Source organism: Dama dama, chromosome 23 (assembly GCF_033118175.1).
Source record: "Dama dama isolate Ldn47 chromosome 23, ASM3311817v1, whole genome shotgun sequence".
NCBI classification, from domain to species: Eukaryota; Metazoa; Chordata; class Mammalia; order Artiodactyla; family Cervidae; genus Dama; species Dama dama.
In genome coordinates, this window is record NC_083703.1 from 17,524,573 (window position 1) to 17,537,925 (window position 13,353).

Below are 13,353 nucleotides of genomic sequence, written 5' to 3' on the forward strand. Positions count from 1 at the left end.
AACTTCAGGAACAAGGTAAAAATAAGTACATAGTTACCATTATGAACAAAATAATATTATTTCAATAGCATGGCTAAGAAAATAAGATATTAGAACTAGTAACCAAAATGCTGATGAGCTATGAACTAATAAGCAGAGCTTCAACTTCTACAACTATACTATTTAGATTTTTTAAAATGAAGCCTTTACTAAATCATGATGTAGCTTTAAGACACTGTGAATTTAAATGAGTATCACTGTAGAATGACTTTTCCTGTGAAACAGTGCATACTGTGAGGTTACTCAATTAAATAATCACATACATAATTTCAGTTTTGTTCCTTTGGTAAAACACAGTACAGTCTCAAATTTGAAATTTCGGCAGACAGTGACTAGAAACACCGAAGCATTAACTCAGGTGGTAGATGTAACTGGAAGAATATGTACAGAAAGGCTGTGTGTAAATTCCATTCTGCTTTAGCATTTCCCGTGTGCTAAACATTTAACACCATTAAATTTGCAAATTGAGTGTGTGTGGTTTTTTTTTTTTAAGTGACTTTAAGATTTATTTTCCGAAGAAAGTTTATCACCTATATTCATTTCAAATTTATAATACACTTTTTAAAGGAATATAATACACTAAAAGCAACTTCAAATTCTCTCCTGAATTTCCAGAGTAAAGATGTTAAACTGTAAGCAATGATGGCAAATAAACAGATCAACTCTGATGGACATACTTGCATGTCCATTAGACAGATGTTTTTCCATAAGTAAAATAAGAACCACATGCATTTCTTATACTGCATCACTCACAAAGATTTTAGACGTTATTTATTGTTTTCGTTCAATTCTGTATTCAAACAATTATATATAAATTACTGACTCCAAATAGGCACAAGTCTCCTGAGTCTGGATCTGAGAGTTTTAAACCATCCATGAGGCCCCCTGCTTCTTAACAACCACATTCTATTTCCTTCTGGCCTTTAACTGACACACACCAAAAGGGACTGCTAAGCAAACAGACAATAAGCAAGCCCTGGCATCTGGACATACCATCTCTTGCTTATCGTTAAAAATGGCCTTGAGAAATTTATTTCTATATATCATGCCTCCATTTTCCCATCAGTAGAATCTAATATTGGTTAATACAGGTCTGTCAGTTACCTGACCAACAAAGGTTCATTCAGTTATTTGACCAAAAAAAAAAAACACCATATATATATATCCATTGTAGGAACTCTGTTATGACAGAGCTCAGACACAATAATATCACGACTAGCTAAATCAGAATGGTCTCTGCCAGCAGAGATAACTTCATCTCTTCATTTAACAGATTATATTTAAAAAATACAGTGTGACTGTACATAGGGAGTAGTCATTGTGCAAACACAGGCAACCTTAATGGCAATTTTTTTCATTAAAGCTTATATTCTAAAAATAGAAATATTCTCTATCAGACCTATATATTTTTATTTCAAGATATTGATAGATATTTCTTTGTACTACTACCACATAAGTAAGGATTCTGTTGAGAGAAAACATATACTTTCCTTTGGAAGAGAAAAAAAATATACAGTATTTTTTAACTTCAATGTAATTTAAAACTGGGTATAAACTGAGAGCAGCAATTCTTTTAGAAGGTGCATTCTGCCTCATACCAGATTGGACCATATATATCACCAAATAATTCTAGCATTCATTATAGTTGTGGGAAAGTGCTTTAAAATGATACATGAAAGAAAGCTCCATTAAAATCTCTCACTGAGAAGTGCATTAGCAGAGTTGCTGTCAGGATAACAGCCTAGCAGAACGCTCATTTTAACAAAGGCTTACATACTTTCACAGACATATGTATACTAGAGAAGGACATAAAGTCCTGTAATTCTACAAGTATTTTATTGGACTGAAGCTGAGATTAAAGCATAGGTACAATGCATCAAGATTGATTCCGTAATTAGCACTTGAAACATCTTTCCACAATGACATCAGGTGAAGGAGTTGTCAGCTTTAGGTCAGTCTGAGAAGCAGAGTGTTTGTTAAACCATAGCACAGAGATCATGACCAATATTCTACTCTGAACGGATACTTCTTTTTTTTTGAACGGATACTTCTTGAAACATTTTAATAAAATTAGCAACCCAGAAATGAACTTACTCCTGATGAAAATAAAATAGTAATAGTCTAATGGAATTTAAATGGGGATATTTAGGATGCTCCAAAAGAAAAGTGATGTCATTCCTGGGAGATACCCCATGACAAAAAGATTTTCAAGGTTGAATAAATATCACACAATTTAATTGTCCCTCTTGAAAATTTCAACCACATATTAAAGATGCTGAGGAATCCTGTAGTAAAGAAACCTGCTTACTTCTGTTCAGTTTTAATTTTCCCAACGTGACTTAACCGAAGAGCCTCTCTCTCATGTAATAATAAGCAACACTTACTGACTGCATATTAAGTATCAGGCATTATTCTTTGTGCTTTACATGAATTATTTAATCCTCAAAACAACTTGGTGAAGGAGGTATTATGGTTTCCCTCATTTTACAGACAAGCAAATTAAGGCAGAAAAAAGGTTAAATACCTTCCCCCAAGTCACATGGCTAATAACGTGGCAGAGCTGGGGTTTGAACCTGGGATGGTCTATTGTTTAATCAGCAGGCAATACTGCTTCTATGTAAAATTACCTGTTAGAACCCAAGGAATTGATGCTCCCCGGAAATCTTGTTGGCAAAGGCTGACACACAACAATTTATATCTATGTAAATAGGAAAATGTATATATATTGCACAGAAAAAAATGTGAGGAAACAGACAAAAATCAGAACAGTTAACTCAGTGTTTTGTTGTAGGATTATGGAAGATCTCTTTTTTTATCCTAAAAAAAAATTTTTTTTTAATTGTCTAACCTCCCTTCAAAAAACTGCTAGTGAATGCTTACTACATGTGAGGTACAATGCCTAATGGCTTACATGCATAAAATCATGAAATCTTCATCTCTTTGAAATGGGTATTATTATCTCCATTTCAAAGATGAGGAAACAGAGGTTTAGCTAAAGTCAGCAGTTCTCAAGGCATGGGCCATGCAAACTATTTTCTTAATGACACTAAAACATTACTGGCCTCTTTCCCTGCACTGACTTTGGCACTGGGAGCAGAAAAACCTTAGGTTCATGGCTCCTCATAAAAGCCAAAGCTCCTGACACCTTGGCACAAACTAAGGCAAGAGAAGCACTGTGCGGGCAGTCACTGTGTTCTTTGATCACAGCTTAAAACAGAGGTCCGTGCACTTAGCAATGCCCTTAATGAAGCAGTGGAAACTATTAATTTCACTCAATCTCAATCCTGAACACACATCTTATTAATATTCTGGGTCATGAGGCAGGACACAGAGAGCACAGTGCCAGCCTCAAGTAAGAGCATTAATGAAACTGAACTGCGATCTGAACCAACTGCTTTTGTCAAGGACAGTAATCTGAAAAAAATGACTGACTAACCATGGTTGTTGAGACGTGTGTTTAGCAGACAGTTGCTCAAAAATAAATGAAGTTAAAAAATAAATAAATGAAGTAATAAGCCTGTTACTTTAAGGAAAATTTCTTGTTGTTGTATAGTCTCTAAGTCATGTCCAACTTGTTTGTGACCCCATGGACTGTAGCCCACCAGGCTCCTCTTTCCAAGGGATTTCCCAGGCAAGAATATTGGAGTGGGTCACCATTTCCTTCTCCAAGGGATTTTCCCAATCCAGGGGACAAACTCAAGTCTCTGGCATTGGCAGGCAGATTCTTTACCACTGAACCACCTGGGAAGCCCTTAAGGAAAATACCTGACAGTATTTTTGCCACTGATAACTTTTGCCCTTTCAAGCAAAAGTTAGAATTTTGGAAAACTTCAACTACTAGGAACTTCACAACTTAACAATATTTAAAGACTTTTCTGATGAGATTAGTAGGAATATTAATAGATGTATGCATTAAAAAAAAAAACTGATTTAGAACAGCCCAAACTCAATGCAGGGCAAAAAGATTTAGGAGGGAGATCTGCTACATGCTTTAGGACAGAGACGTGCTCCTGTTCACGAACACTTTTCAAAACAAAACTTCTCTCCTTCTGAGCGGGAAGACAGATGGATACCAAACCTGGAGTGACTGCAATAATCCTGACCCCAAAGGGAAGCCACGTTCAGCGGGAAGCTGACACCACAGCAGGCAGAGGATGGAGATGGAAAGAAACGAAACCACAAGCAGCAACGTAACCAAGCAGCAGAATTCCATCACCCCTGAAAGCCTGCTGACCTCTGGGCTGTCCACCGCGTCCTCTCAATTCCAGCAACCAGTCTAAACTGGGTATTCTGTGACAGCACAGATACTCCTAATTTAAGGCATTCCACTTAGGAGCTTCCCCAATAACTCAGCTGGTAAAAAATCCGCTTACAAGGCAGGAGACCACGGTTCGATTCCTGGGTCAGGAAGATCCACTGCAGAATGGATAGGATACCCACTCCGGTATTCTGGGGCTTCCCTGTGGCTCAGCTGGTAAAGAATCCACCTGCAATGTGGGAGACCTGGCTTTGATCCCTGGATTGAGAAGATCCCCTGGGGAAGGGAAAGGCTACCCACTCCAGTATTCTGGCCTGGAGAATTCCATGGACTTTATAGTCCATGGGGTTGCAAAGAGTCAGACACAACTGAGTGACTTTCACTTCACTCACTCAATTAAATTAAAATTAAAAATTTTTTTAAAGAATATGCATGTAATATTCTTATAATGAGAGAGGAAATTTTACTGGGAAAATCCACATTGAATTTGCACAGTTTCATAAGGAAGTAATATTTTAATTACCTTTTCAGTGTTCTTGTATTTTTCCCATCCTTTTAGCATTTTCAACCATTTAGTAGTTCTTTCAATTTCCAGGTGCTTTTGCTAAAAATAAAATTGAAATTCACTGTTATTGTTTGTTTCAGACTTCTTTTACTTACAAATTACCAAAAAATGTCAAGGGAAATGCTGCTGAAAAAAGAACTACAAAAAAAGTTATGCAACATTGGACAGCAAATAACTTTTTAAAAAAAATAGTTGGACACATGATTACTCCTGTATCAATAGTACTCTCTTGTTTAAGTTAAAACACACAGGAGAGACAGGTAAAGAGAGAGGAGTCACTCCTATTTTCTAACACTTCAAATTAATCTATCTCTGGGTATTTTCCCTGGAGAAGAGCATGGCAACCCACTCCGGTATTCTTGCCTGGAGAATCCCCGTGGACAGAGGAGCCTGGCAGGCTATAGTCCATAGGGTCGCAAAGAATCGGACATGACTGAGCGACTAGGTACTTGGTATTTTACAAAGTTAAGCCAAAAGGAAATTTTAAAATATTTTGAAATATCTTTATGAAGCAACAAAAAACACAACTTCAAAATTCCATTCTCTTCTTTAACATTTTACTGAATTGTGGCATTTTAATTCTTTCAGTGACAAAGGTGGTTTTTGTAAAGAAGAACTGGATATTATCGGGAGATCATTACATAACTAGCATTATGCTAGTGAAAACTGTACAAAGCAACTGTTGCTGCCCTTGGGAAAGCTCACCATCTGCTCAAGGGCACCTGACAGGGAACATGCAGTGCTGGGCCTAGAGGCAGAGAGGGCGACTCAAGTCCTGTGGCGGGAGCAATGACACCCACCCAGGACGGCAGAGGAGGCACGCCTGAGCGAAGAGCTGGAAGACCGTCGGGGTTTTCATCAAGTGCAAAATTCCGAGAAGCGCGGACAGATACACTTCTCAGACAATGCAGCACCACAGGGGCTAAAAAAGGACGCTTCCAGAGCTGAGGCTGAACACAAGGTCGGCGGTCTCGACTGTCACTAAATTAAGATTCTGGGCAAAGCTGGGAACAGGGTGGAAGGGGTGGAGGGGGCTAAGGGAGCGGGGGAGATGGTAGAGAAAAGGCTTCTCCCTCCCTCTGGTTTCCAGAAGAAGGGATTTTTCCCTAAGTCCTCCAGCCTGCCCTCCAAGCTCTTATTAACTCTCTTGGTGGTAGAGTGACTTACCTGGTCGGTACATTCAGAAAAAAAGACCTGGGTGTACAGCCCTCTGTTCTTCCCTTTGCGGGCCCAGCCTACACTCAGAAAGCTCATGCGGGTAGGCCGAGGCAAGTCTCTCCTCAGTCCAGGCTGCCCCCCGCTGCTGCGCGCCTGAACTCCTTCCCCCAACGACACCTCCCCCCACGAAGGCCAAGGTGCCTGTGGTCTCTCACTGCCTGGGAAAGGGCCGCAGGGTCCACACCTAGTGATCAGCTTTCGTGAGAACAAAACAACAGAACTCCTAGGAGCAAGCGAGCTGCTGCTGTTCTGTTAATTCTCCTGGATGGCAGCATGTTCTCCCCGGAAGGCTTCTGTAAGTGCATTAAGTGCATCTAAAGAGCGAAGGAAACAAGACCACACAGGAAAGAACAGTTCTGAAGGACATTTTATGCTCAAAAATGTATGCTCACTACACCCCATGAGGCCCAAAGGAGCCAACCGACTTCTCCACGTTCCCCGCTGGTCAGGTCAAAGCCAGGCTGTCTGGCCCCAGGACCTGTGCGCTGGGCCGCCGTGTCCTAGGCCCTTGCCTCCACCCAGTCCTGGCTCTCCTCGGGGGAAATCTCAGCTCTTGGACGAATTCAGCCCCAAATAGGCAGATGGCACAGGCCCACCATCAATATTTTTAGATGCAAAAGAAGCATAAAATCCCAAAGAAAATCCTGAATTTAGGAAAAGATTCTCACCAATCAGAATACTTTTATGCAATTTTGGGGGGAGGATTATATCCTTAAAACTCTCTAATTACTTCTTTACTCTGCTAAAAATTTTGATGGGTTTTTCATAACCAAAGATGATCACTTGTGAGCAAAAGATACTGTTATGATTCTCATTTTTCAAAAGATTAAGCATATTCTTCATTATATTATTAGTGATAAAATGCTACAGATGGTTCCAGAAATATGTTTAATTTTAAACCTCAGCAGGGCACTGAAATCTAATTAATGTTTCTGCTAAATGTGACTTCAGAGAAGGCCAAGCTGTGAAAAATTAAGACTGATCTAAGGAGCCATTCAGTCACTTCACTGTTCTGCACTTCCTCCCCTGACTTCCTCAAAGCTCAATCCCTTTCTCCACCAACAGGAAAGCACCAAATAATTCAAGCCAACCCGAGAGCGTAATAACATATACTTTGCCAGGAAAAACCCTGCTGAGATCTAGCAGGTCTCCTGCTATCTTTCCTTTTTATGACTCCTAAAGTGAGTCAATAACTCACTTTAAGAAACAGCTATCCTTTTTTTTAAAAGGCACATTTTTGTGTTCTAACGCTCATCATATATACAGAGAGATTATTTTAAATGCTTCACGTTCTTACATGCAAGCATAAAACACGCACAATTTTAAGAACTATTAAAGTTGCTTTTCTTTCCCCTACAGCAAAAAAAGGAAAAACTTTGGGTAAAGCTCCCAGGCTGTAAGATTTCAAAATTATACACCAGTATAAAATTATACATTGGTATTCCATAGGGCTTAAGTGTTAACTGTAATGCTGTCAGATCAACTACACCAGATTTGAATGCACTCATGAATCTGTAATAAGCGGATAAAATATACTTTATCAGCAAAGATGCTACAGCTTAGCAACTCCAGAATTTATTCGGAAAACACATGTGACAAATATGAAATTAAATGCTCTAGTAAAACAGGCTTGCCATGGACTCACTGACACCAAGACACTAGAACAAGAGCAGCAAGGTAGAACCACACCTAGAAGTTCAGCAGACACGTCCAACTCCACACATCCAAAAGGACTTCCCTAAACATGGTGCTACCATCCCTCCCTTCCCTACTGTGAATTAACAGCACCACCAGCCACTAAGTCAATCAGCCTAAAAGCTTAGCTTTTCTGTCTTCCATTTATCTTCGTTCCAGACCCAAACTGCACTCTGCTGGTCCCACCCATGTCTCCTGCTTCCAGCTTCCATCGCGTCCTCTGCCGGTTCCGGGGGGGGGGGGGTGGGGGGGGTGGGGTGGGGGGCAATGCTCATCCCTAGACAAGGGCAAGAACTCACAGGCAGCCCTGAGTGGCCTCAAGCCAGCCTCCACACTGCTGTGACCTTATAAGTGAGTCCCAGTTTAAAAAATCCTTCAACGACTACCCATTATCTACAATTAAAGTTCAATGCTCTAACACAGGATGACACAAACTCACCTTCTAGTTTTCTGCTACTTTGATGACCTGGTCATCTTGAACTATCTGTCATCCCCAACACACAATGTATTTTCATGCCTCTGTTAGGAATCTATACAAAACTGCTATTAAATAACTCTGTTGACTTTCTACACTGACATCTTACTTTCTCTAATTTTTACTGAAACATTTCAAACCTGCAGAAAGTTGGAAGACCAATGCACCATATACTTATATATGCTTCAGCAAAATCCATCAATTACTAACATTTTGCCAGATTTAATCTATTTATATTGGGGTGCTTTTTTATTGGGGGGGTGTGCTGAGCTATTAGAAAATCACAGACATCATGAACACTCCAAATATTTACCTAAGAATAAGACACATTATCCTATATAATCATAGCACCACTATCACACTCCTTCAAGAAATTTAAAATTGGTTCATTATTTGGTAACAAACCATCCATATACCAAACTCCCCACTAGTCTCAAAAGTGTCTGTGAAGCTGTTTTTCTTTAGGTGGGGTGGAGAGAAGACATCTCTTTAGTTCCTTTTACTCTAGAACAGTCTCTTGGCTTTTGTCTTTCATGATGTTGATTTTTGAAGGGTCTAGTCTGCACTATCTGACTTCATCTAATTGTTTCCCTGAGATTTTGGTGGGAATACTACATAACAGACTTTGTGTCCTTATGGCATCCACTGACAGCTCATGCTGATCTGTATCATTATCTGTGATGTAACTTTTGGTGCCCTGGTCAAGTGGTATTTGCCCAACTTCTCTGTTAACAGAGACATTCCCTTTTGCATCTAATACATAATCTGGGTGGTGCACTTTAAGATAACGTGGACATCCTGCTCCTTAACAATTCTGCTCAGTGATCTTCTCATCCACTATAATTTCTGCCTGAATCAATTCTGATTCTGATGGTGGTAAAATGGTTTTTTACCTTTTTCATGTGTGTGTGGTAATTTTTTTTTTTTTTTTTTACCATTTTTGTGGGGTTTTTTCCTTCTCATTCTTTCTACATTACTAACTGATATTTTTCTATTAAAATGTTTTTCCTCCTGAGTCCTTCCCAATTTTTAATATCACTGTGGTGTAAAGATAGTCTAGTCAAGGCTATGGTTTTTCCAGTAGTCATGTATGGATGTGAGTTGGACTATAACAAAAGCTGAGTGCCACAGAATTCATGCTTTTGAACTGTGGTGCTGGAGAAGACTCCTAAGAGTCCCTTGGACTGCAAGGAGATCCAACCAGTCCATCCTAAAGGAAATCAGTCCTGAATATTCATTGGAAGGACTGATGTTGAAGCTGAAATTCCAATACTTTGGCCAACTGATGCGAAGAACTGACTCATCTGAAAAGACCCTGATGCTGGGAAAAATTGAAGGCAGAAGGAAAAGGGGATGACAGAGGATGAGATGGCTGGATGGCATCACTGACTCAATGGACACAAGTTTGAGTAAACTCCGGGAGTTGGTGATGGACAGGGAGGCCTGGCGTGCTGCATTCCACGGGGTCACAAAGAGTCAGACATGACTAAGCGACTGAACTGAACTGATGGTGTAAATAACTATTTTATTCATTCAATGTGTTATAATACATTATTATCATCATTATTCCTTTTGAGGCTCAAGTCGTCCCAAATTTGGTTGGACTGCCTCTTACCTGGTTGTAGATTTCCCCTCTTCAAGTGGATCCTTTAGACATGCCCGATCTGATGCAAATTAATTCAGGTTCACGTTATACTTTTTCTATCCTAGACCTAGATCATCCATTTTTTTAAAGAAACAGGGGTACTTTTTCAGGGGGAATGGCTATTAGATGTGCTCATCATTGCAGTTTTTAAAATCACACAGGAGACCCCAGCACAAGAAAATTCTATGCCCCTGAGAATGTGAGGCCAAAACATATCAAAAGGAAAAGCTTCCATCTGAAGTTTGCAGTTTGATACCTGATCATCTTAAATTGGTATCCCCTCTGAATCAAGACTGGCCCCTCACAGTGGGGCAAGCAGGGTTTAAGGATGAAAAATGGGACCAATATCTTCTTTGTTGCCTCAATCTCTAGTGATACTATACTTTAAGCCCATGCAGGACTAGTTAAATAGGAAGTACTTAACAAATGCTGCATCACCCACCCAGTATGAAGTAACCCTGTATTGGGTCCAACACTCCTCCTGCTCCTAACATGATCAATAACCTACACAGTCAAGGCTAACCACATATACAGTGCGTGGATGAATATTAAGCAGTCTTCTCTTCTAGAATAAGAAATCTTAGAACTTTACAGAAGTTCAAGTCTTCAGACGTTTTTTTGAATATTAGAATGTGTGACTTTAGACAGCTGAGCCACGCCACGCACTCCTCGACCTCACCAGCAGAGGTCAGGAGAGGATAAGCAGTGCAAGAAGTAGACACGTTTTGACAGAAGAATGACATTGAAAAGTCATGTATTATGAGTAAGATTTCACAGCACATAAAATTAAGATATAATTTTAAAAATCTGAATAGGCTCCAATATTCCATTAAGCTATGCAAAATATCACACTGCAAAAACGAATAGCTGAATCCAAGAAAATTCATAGTTTTACATATCCTTTCCTCCTTATTAAAAGCATCAATAAGCTCAAAGAAACAATATAATCCATTATTAATAGTGTTCTCTGAAGAGTAAATATAATCAGTGTGTTTATTTGTTAATGTGTCTGTTTGGGGGAATCCAAAGCACCCTGCAAATACCAACACCAATCCTCTTATGAAGGCCTGATTTCTACTACCCCTATTTTGAACAGAGAATTGCCTTATGTTAAAAAAACAAACAAAAAAACCACCACCACAAAGCTGGAACTAAAGCCCTGAGACTACCCTGCATCAGTGTACATTTCTTCTCAAATGGCAGGCAGGAAGTTCACACTGCAAGTGGATGCTTCCTGAAGACTAATAAACACTTATAGCTTCCGCAAGGCTATCATTTCCACTGATTTATTCAATGCAGCAATATATGCAGAAATTTTTATTAGTTTCCTAGAAATGGCAGATCTTGAACATTTGGTCTAGGCAGTCACTGAAGAACACGTGGACTAAGATGAAACCTGAAAAATTGGGGGAAATCTGGATATACTAAAAAGTTTCCAGCCTCAGACTGCTTTTCATGTGTCTAGAGTTCTCATCCCACTTTGAAGAAACCAAAGCTGTGAAAGGGAAGTCACACAATGTGAGCTCAGTTTATGGACGAGGGTAGAACGGAATCTCAGTCAGCAGCTTCAGAAGCCCCTCTCCCAGTGAGATATTGACAGGGAATATAAAACTGTCTTGTGTTGGAACCAGCAACAGCCGCGGGCTTCCCGAGGGCGGAGCGGCCAGTCCTCGCGCTGCAGGCGGGGAAACTGAGGCCTGGGGCGGTCGGGGCGGGGCCGCCCCCGCCCCCAGCCGGTCCCGCCCCGGCCCCGCCCCGGGCCCCGGCCCCGCCCCGGCCCGTAAGAGGGCCCCTGGGCGCCCGGCGAAAGCGCACAGCTTAGCGCCAGGGCCAGGGCCAGGACCACGATGGAAGCACAGCGGCTGGGCAAGCTGCAGGCTCCATCACGGGCCCGGGGGCCGGGGGGCAGCCCTGGGCGGCTGCAGAAGCGGCAGGCGCGCGTCACCGTCAAGTATGACCGGCGGGAGCTGCAGCGGCTGCTGGACGTGGAGAAGTGGATCGACGGGCGCTTGGAGGAACTGTACCGCGGCAGGGAGGCAGACATGCCCGATGAGGTCGACATCGATGAACTGTTGGAATTAGAGAGTGAAGAAGAGAGAAGGCGGAAAATCCAGGGGCTCCTAAAGTCGTGCACGAACCCCACAGAGGACTTCGTCCAGGAGCTGCTGGCGAAGCTGCGAGGCCTCCACAAGCAGCCAGGCCTCCGTCGGCCCAACCCCTCCGGCGACGGCAGCCTGAGCCCCCGCCAGGACCGAGCCTGGACCGCGCCACCCTGACCTTCTCTGGCCTCCGTGACCTGCTCCGTCTCCCCGCCACCCAACGCCGCCCTGGGTTGTTTATAAGTTGTATTTAATGGTTCCGTAACAATAAAAAAAACCACACACACAAAAAAACCTCTCCTGTGTTAAACTGTTAAGGTATGCATGTCATTTCTTAGTGGTTTCCTTGTATATTAAACTCTTTATAAACAATCCATTAATTGTAACTTGAATGCCATTGGGTAAACAGGTCTTTTACTGTACAGGCAAATCTCTTAAAAAAAAATTAAAAACAAACAACCTCCCCCAAGCATGTATGTATCCTCTACAATGTTTTGTCTCTTATTTCTTCTTTCCTTCACTGTCACATTTTTTGAATCATCTATACTAGTGATTCCCATACTTCTGAATTTTTTAGACCAGGAAATCGTTTTGAAAGGGGAAGAGAGGAGGCATTGGAGAGAAAAGTCAGTATTGTAATGGGTTGCCAGATTTTTATTCTCCAAAATATAGACATATTTTGTTGAAAGACACCTTCCAACTCTTTTCTAATTTCTCAAATAAAGCACACTGTCACATTCGAAATGACAAGCTCCGCCAGCCTTTAACTCCGCGTTTCATGACAGAACACACCCTTCTGTTCACCTGGTCATTCACTCAGCCACCATTTACTGAGCACATACTACGTGCCCTGCTCTGGGTTCTGTGGCTGCAACAGTGAACAAAGCAGAGGAAACCCCCTTCAGAGAGATTACATCCTAGTGTGGAAACAGACAAAATACAGATGTAAGTAAAATGTTGAGTAACTTGGACAGTGTTAGCGCTAAGAGAGAAATAAAGGATGCAGAGGGTAGCTAGCATGTGTGGGGGAGGAGCGCCCAGTCTTGTTGTTCTTGGGGGTCGGGGGGTTGTGGGGAGGGACCTGACAGGCAAGTCAGGGAGCACTAAGGAGGCCTGCAAGAGAGCAAGAGCCAGGAGGAGGGGAGAGGCAGAAACCAGGCACGTGCAGCTCTGAGGCTGTCCTGAGGACCCTCCCTTCTGCTGTGGGTAAGATGGGGGGTTGGCATCACACTGCCCTCAGAAGTGACACAATCCCTCTTACTCTTCCAGTGAGCACACAGGCTGTGGGGAGAAGGAGGGGCGCACTGCAGAAGCTGGGAGCTGGAAGCTCCAGAAGAGGCTCCAGGGAACCAGGAGCAG

The 13,353-nt window shown here is 41.7% G+C and overlaps 2 protein-coding genes across 8 annotated transcripts in view; one reads left to right on the forward strand and one right to left on the reverse strand.

Annotated features, from left to right (window-relative positions):
* The window catches only part of USP6NL (USP6 N-terminal like), a 140,717-nt gene that overhangs the window by 29,319 nt on the left and 98,045 nt on the right, over positions 1-13,353 (reverse strand). For all 7 annotated transcript variants that reach the window (XM_061126063.1, XM_061126064.1, XM_061126065.1 and 4 more), the window contains one exon: positions 4,821-4,901. In XM_061126063.1, the coding sequence (XP_060982046.1) occupies positions 4,821-4,901 (81 nt within the window). The remainder of the gene's footprint in view (positions 1-4,820; positions 4,902-13,353) is intronic.
* On the forward strand, positions 11,705-12,789 carry LOC133044606 (protein phosphatase 1 regulatory subunit 14A-like). Its single transcript, XM_061126070.1, has one exon. It carries the CDS (start codon positions 11,743-11,745, stop codon positions 12,169-12,171), a length of 429 nt encoding a protein of 142 aa, XP_060982053.1. The 5' UTR covers positions 11,705-11,742; the 3' UTR covers positions 12,172-12,789.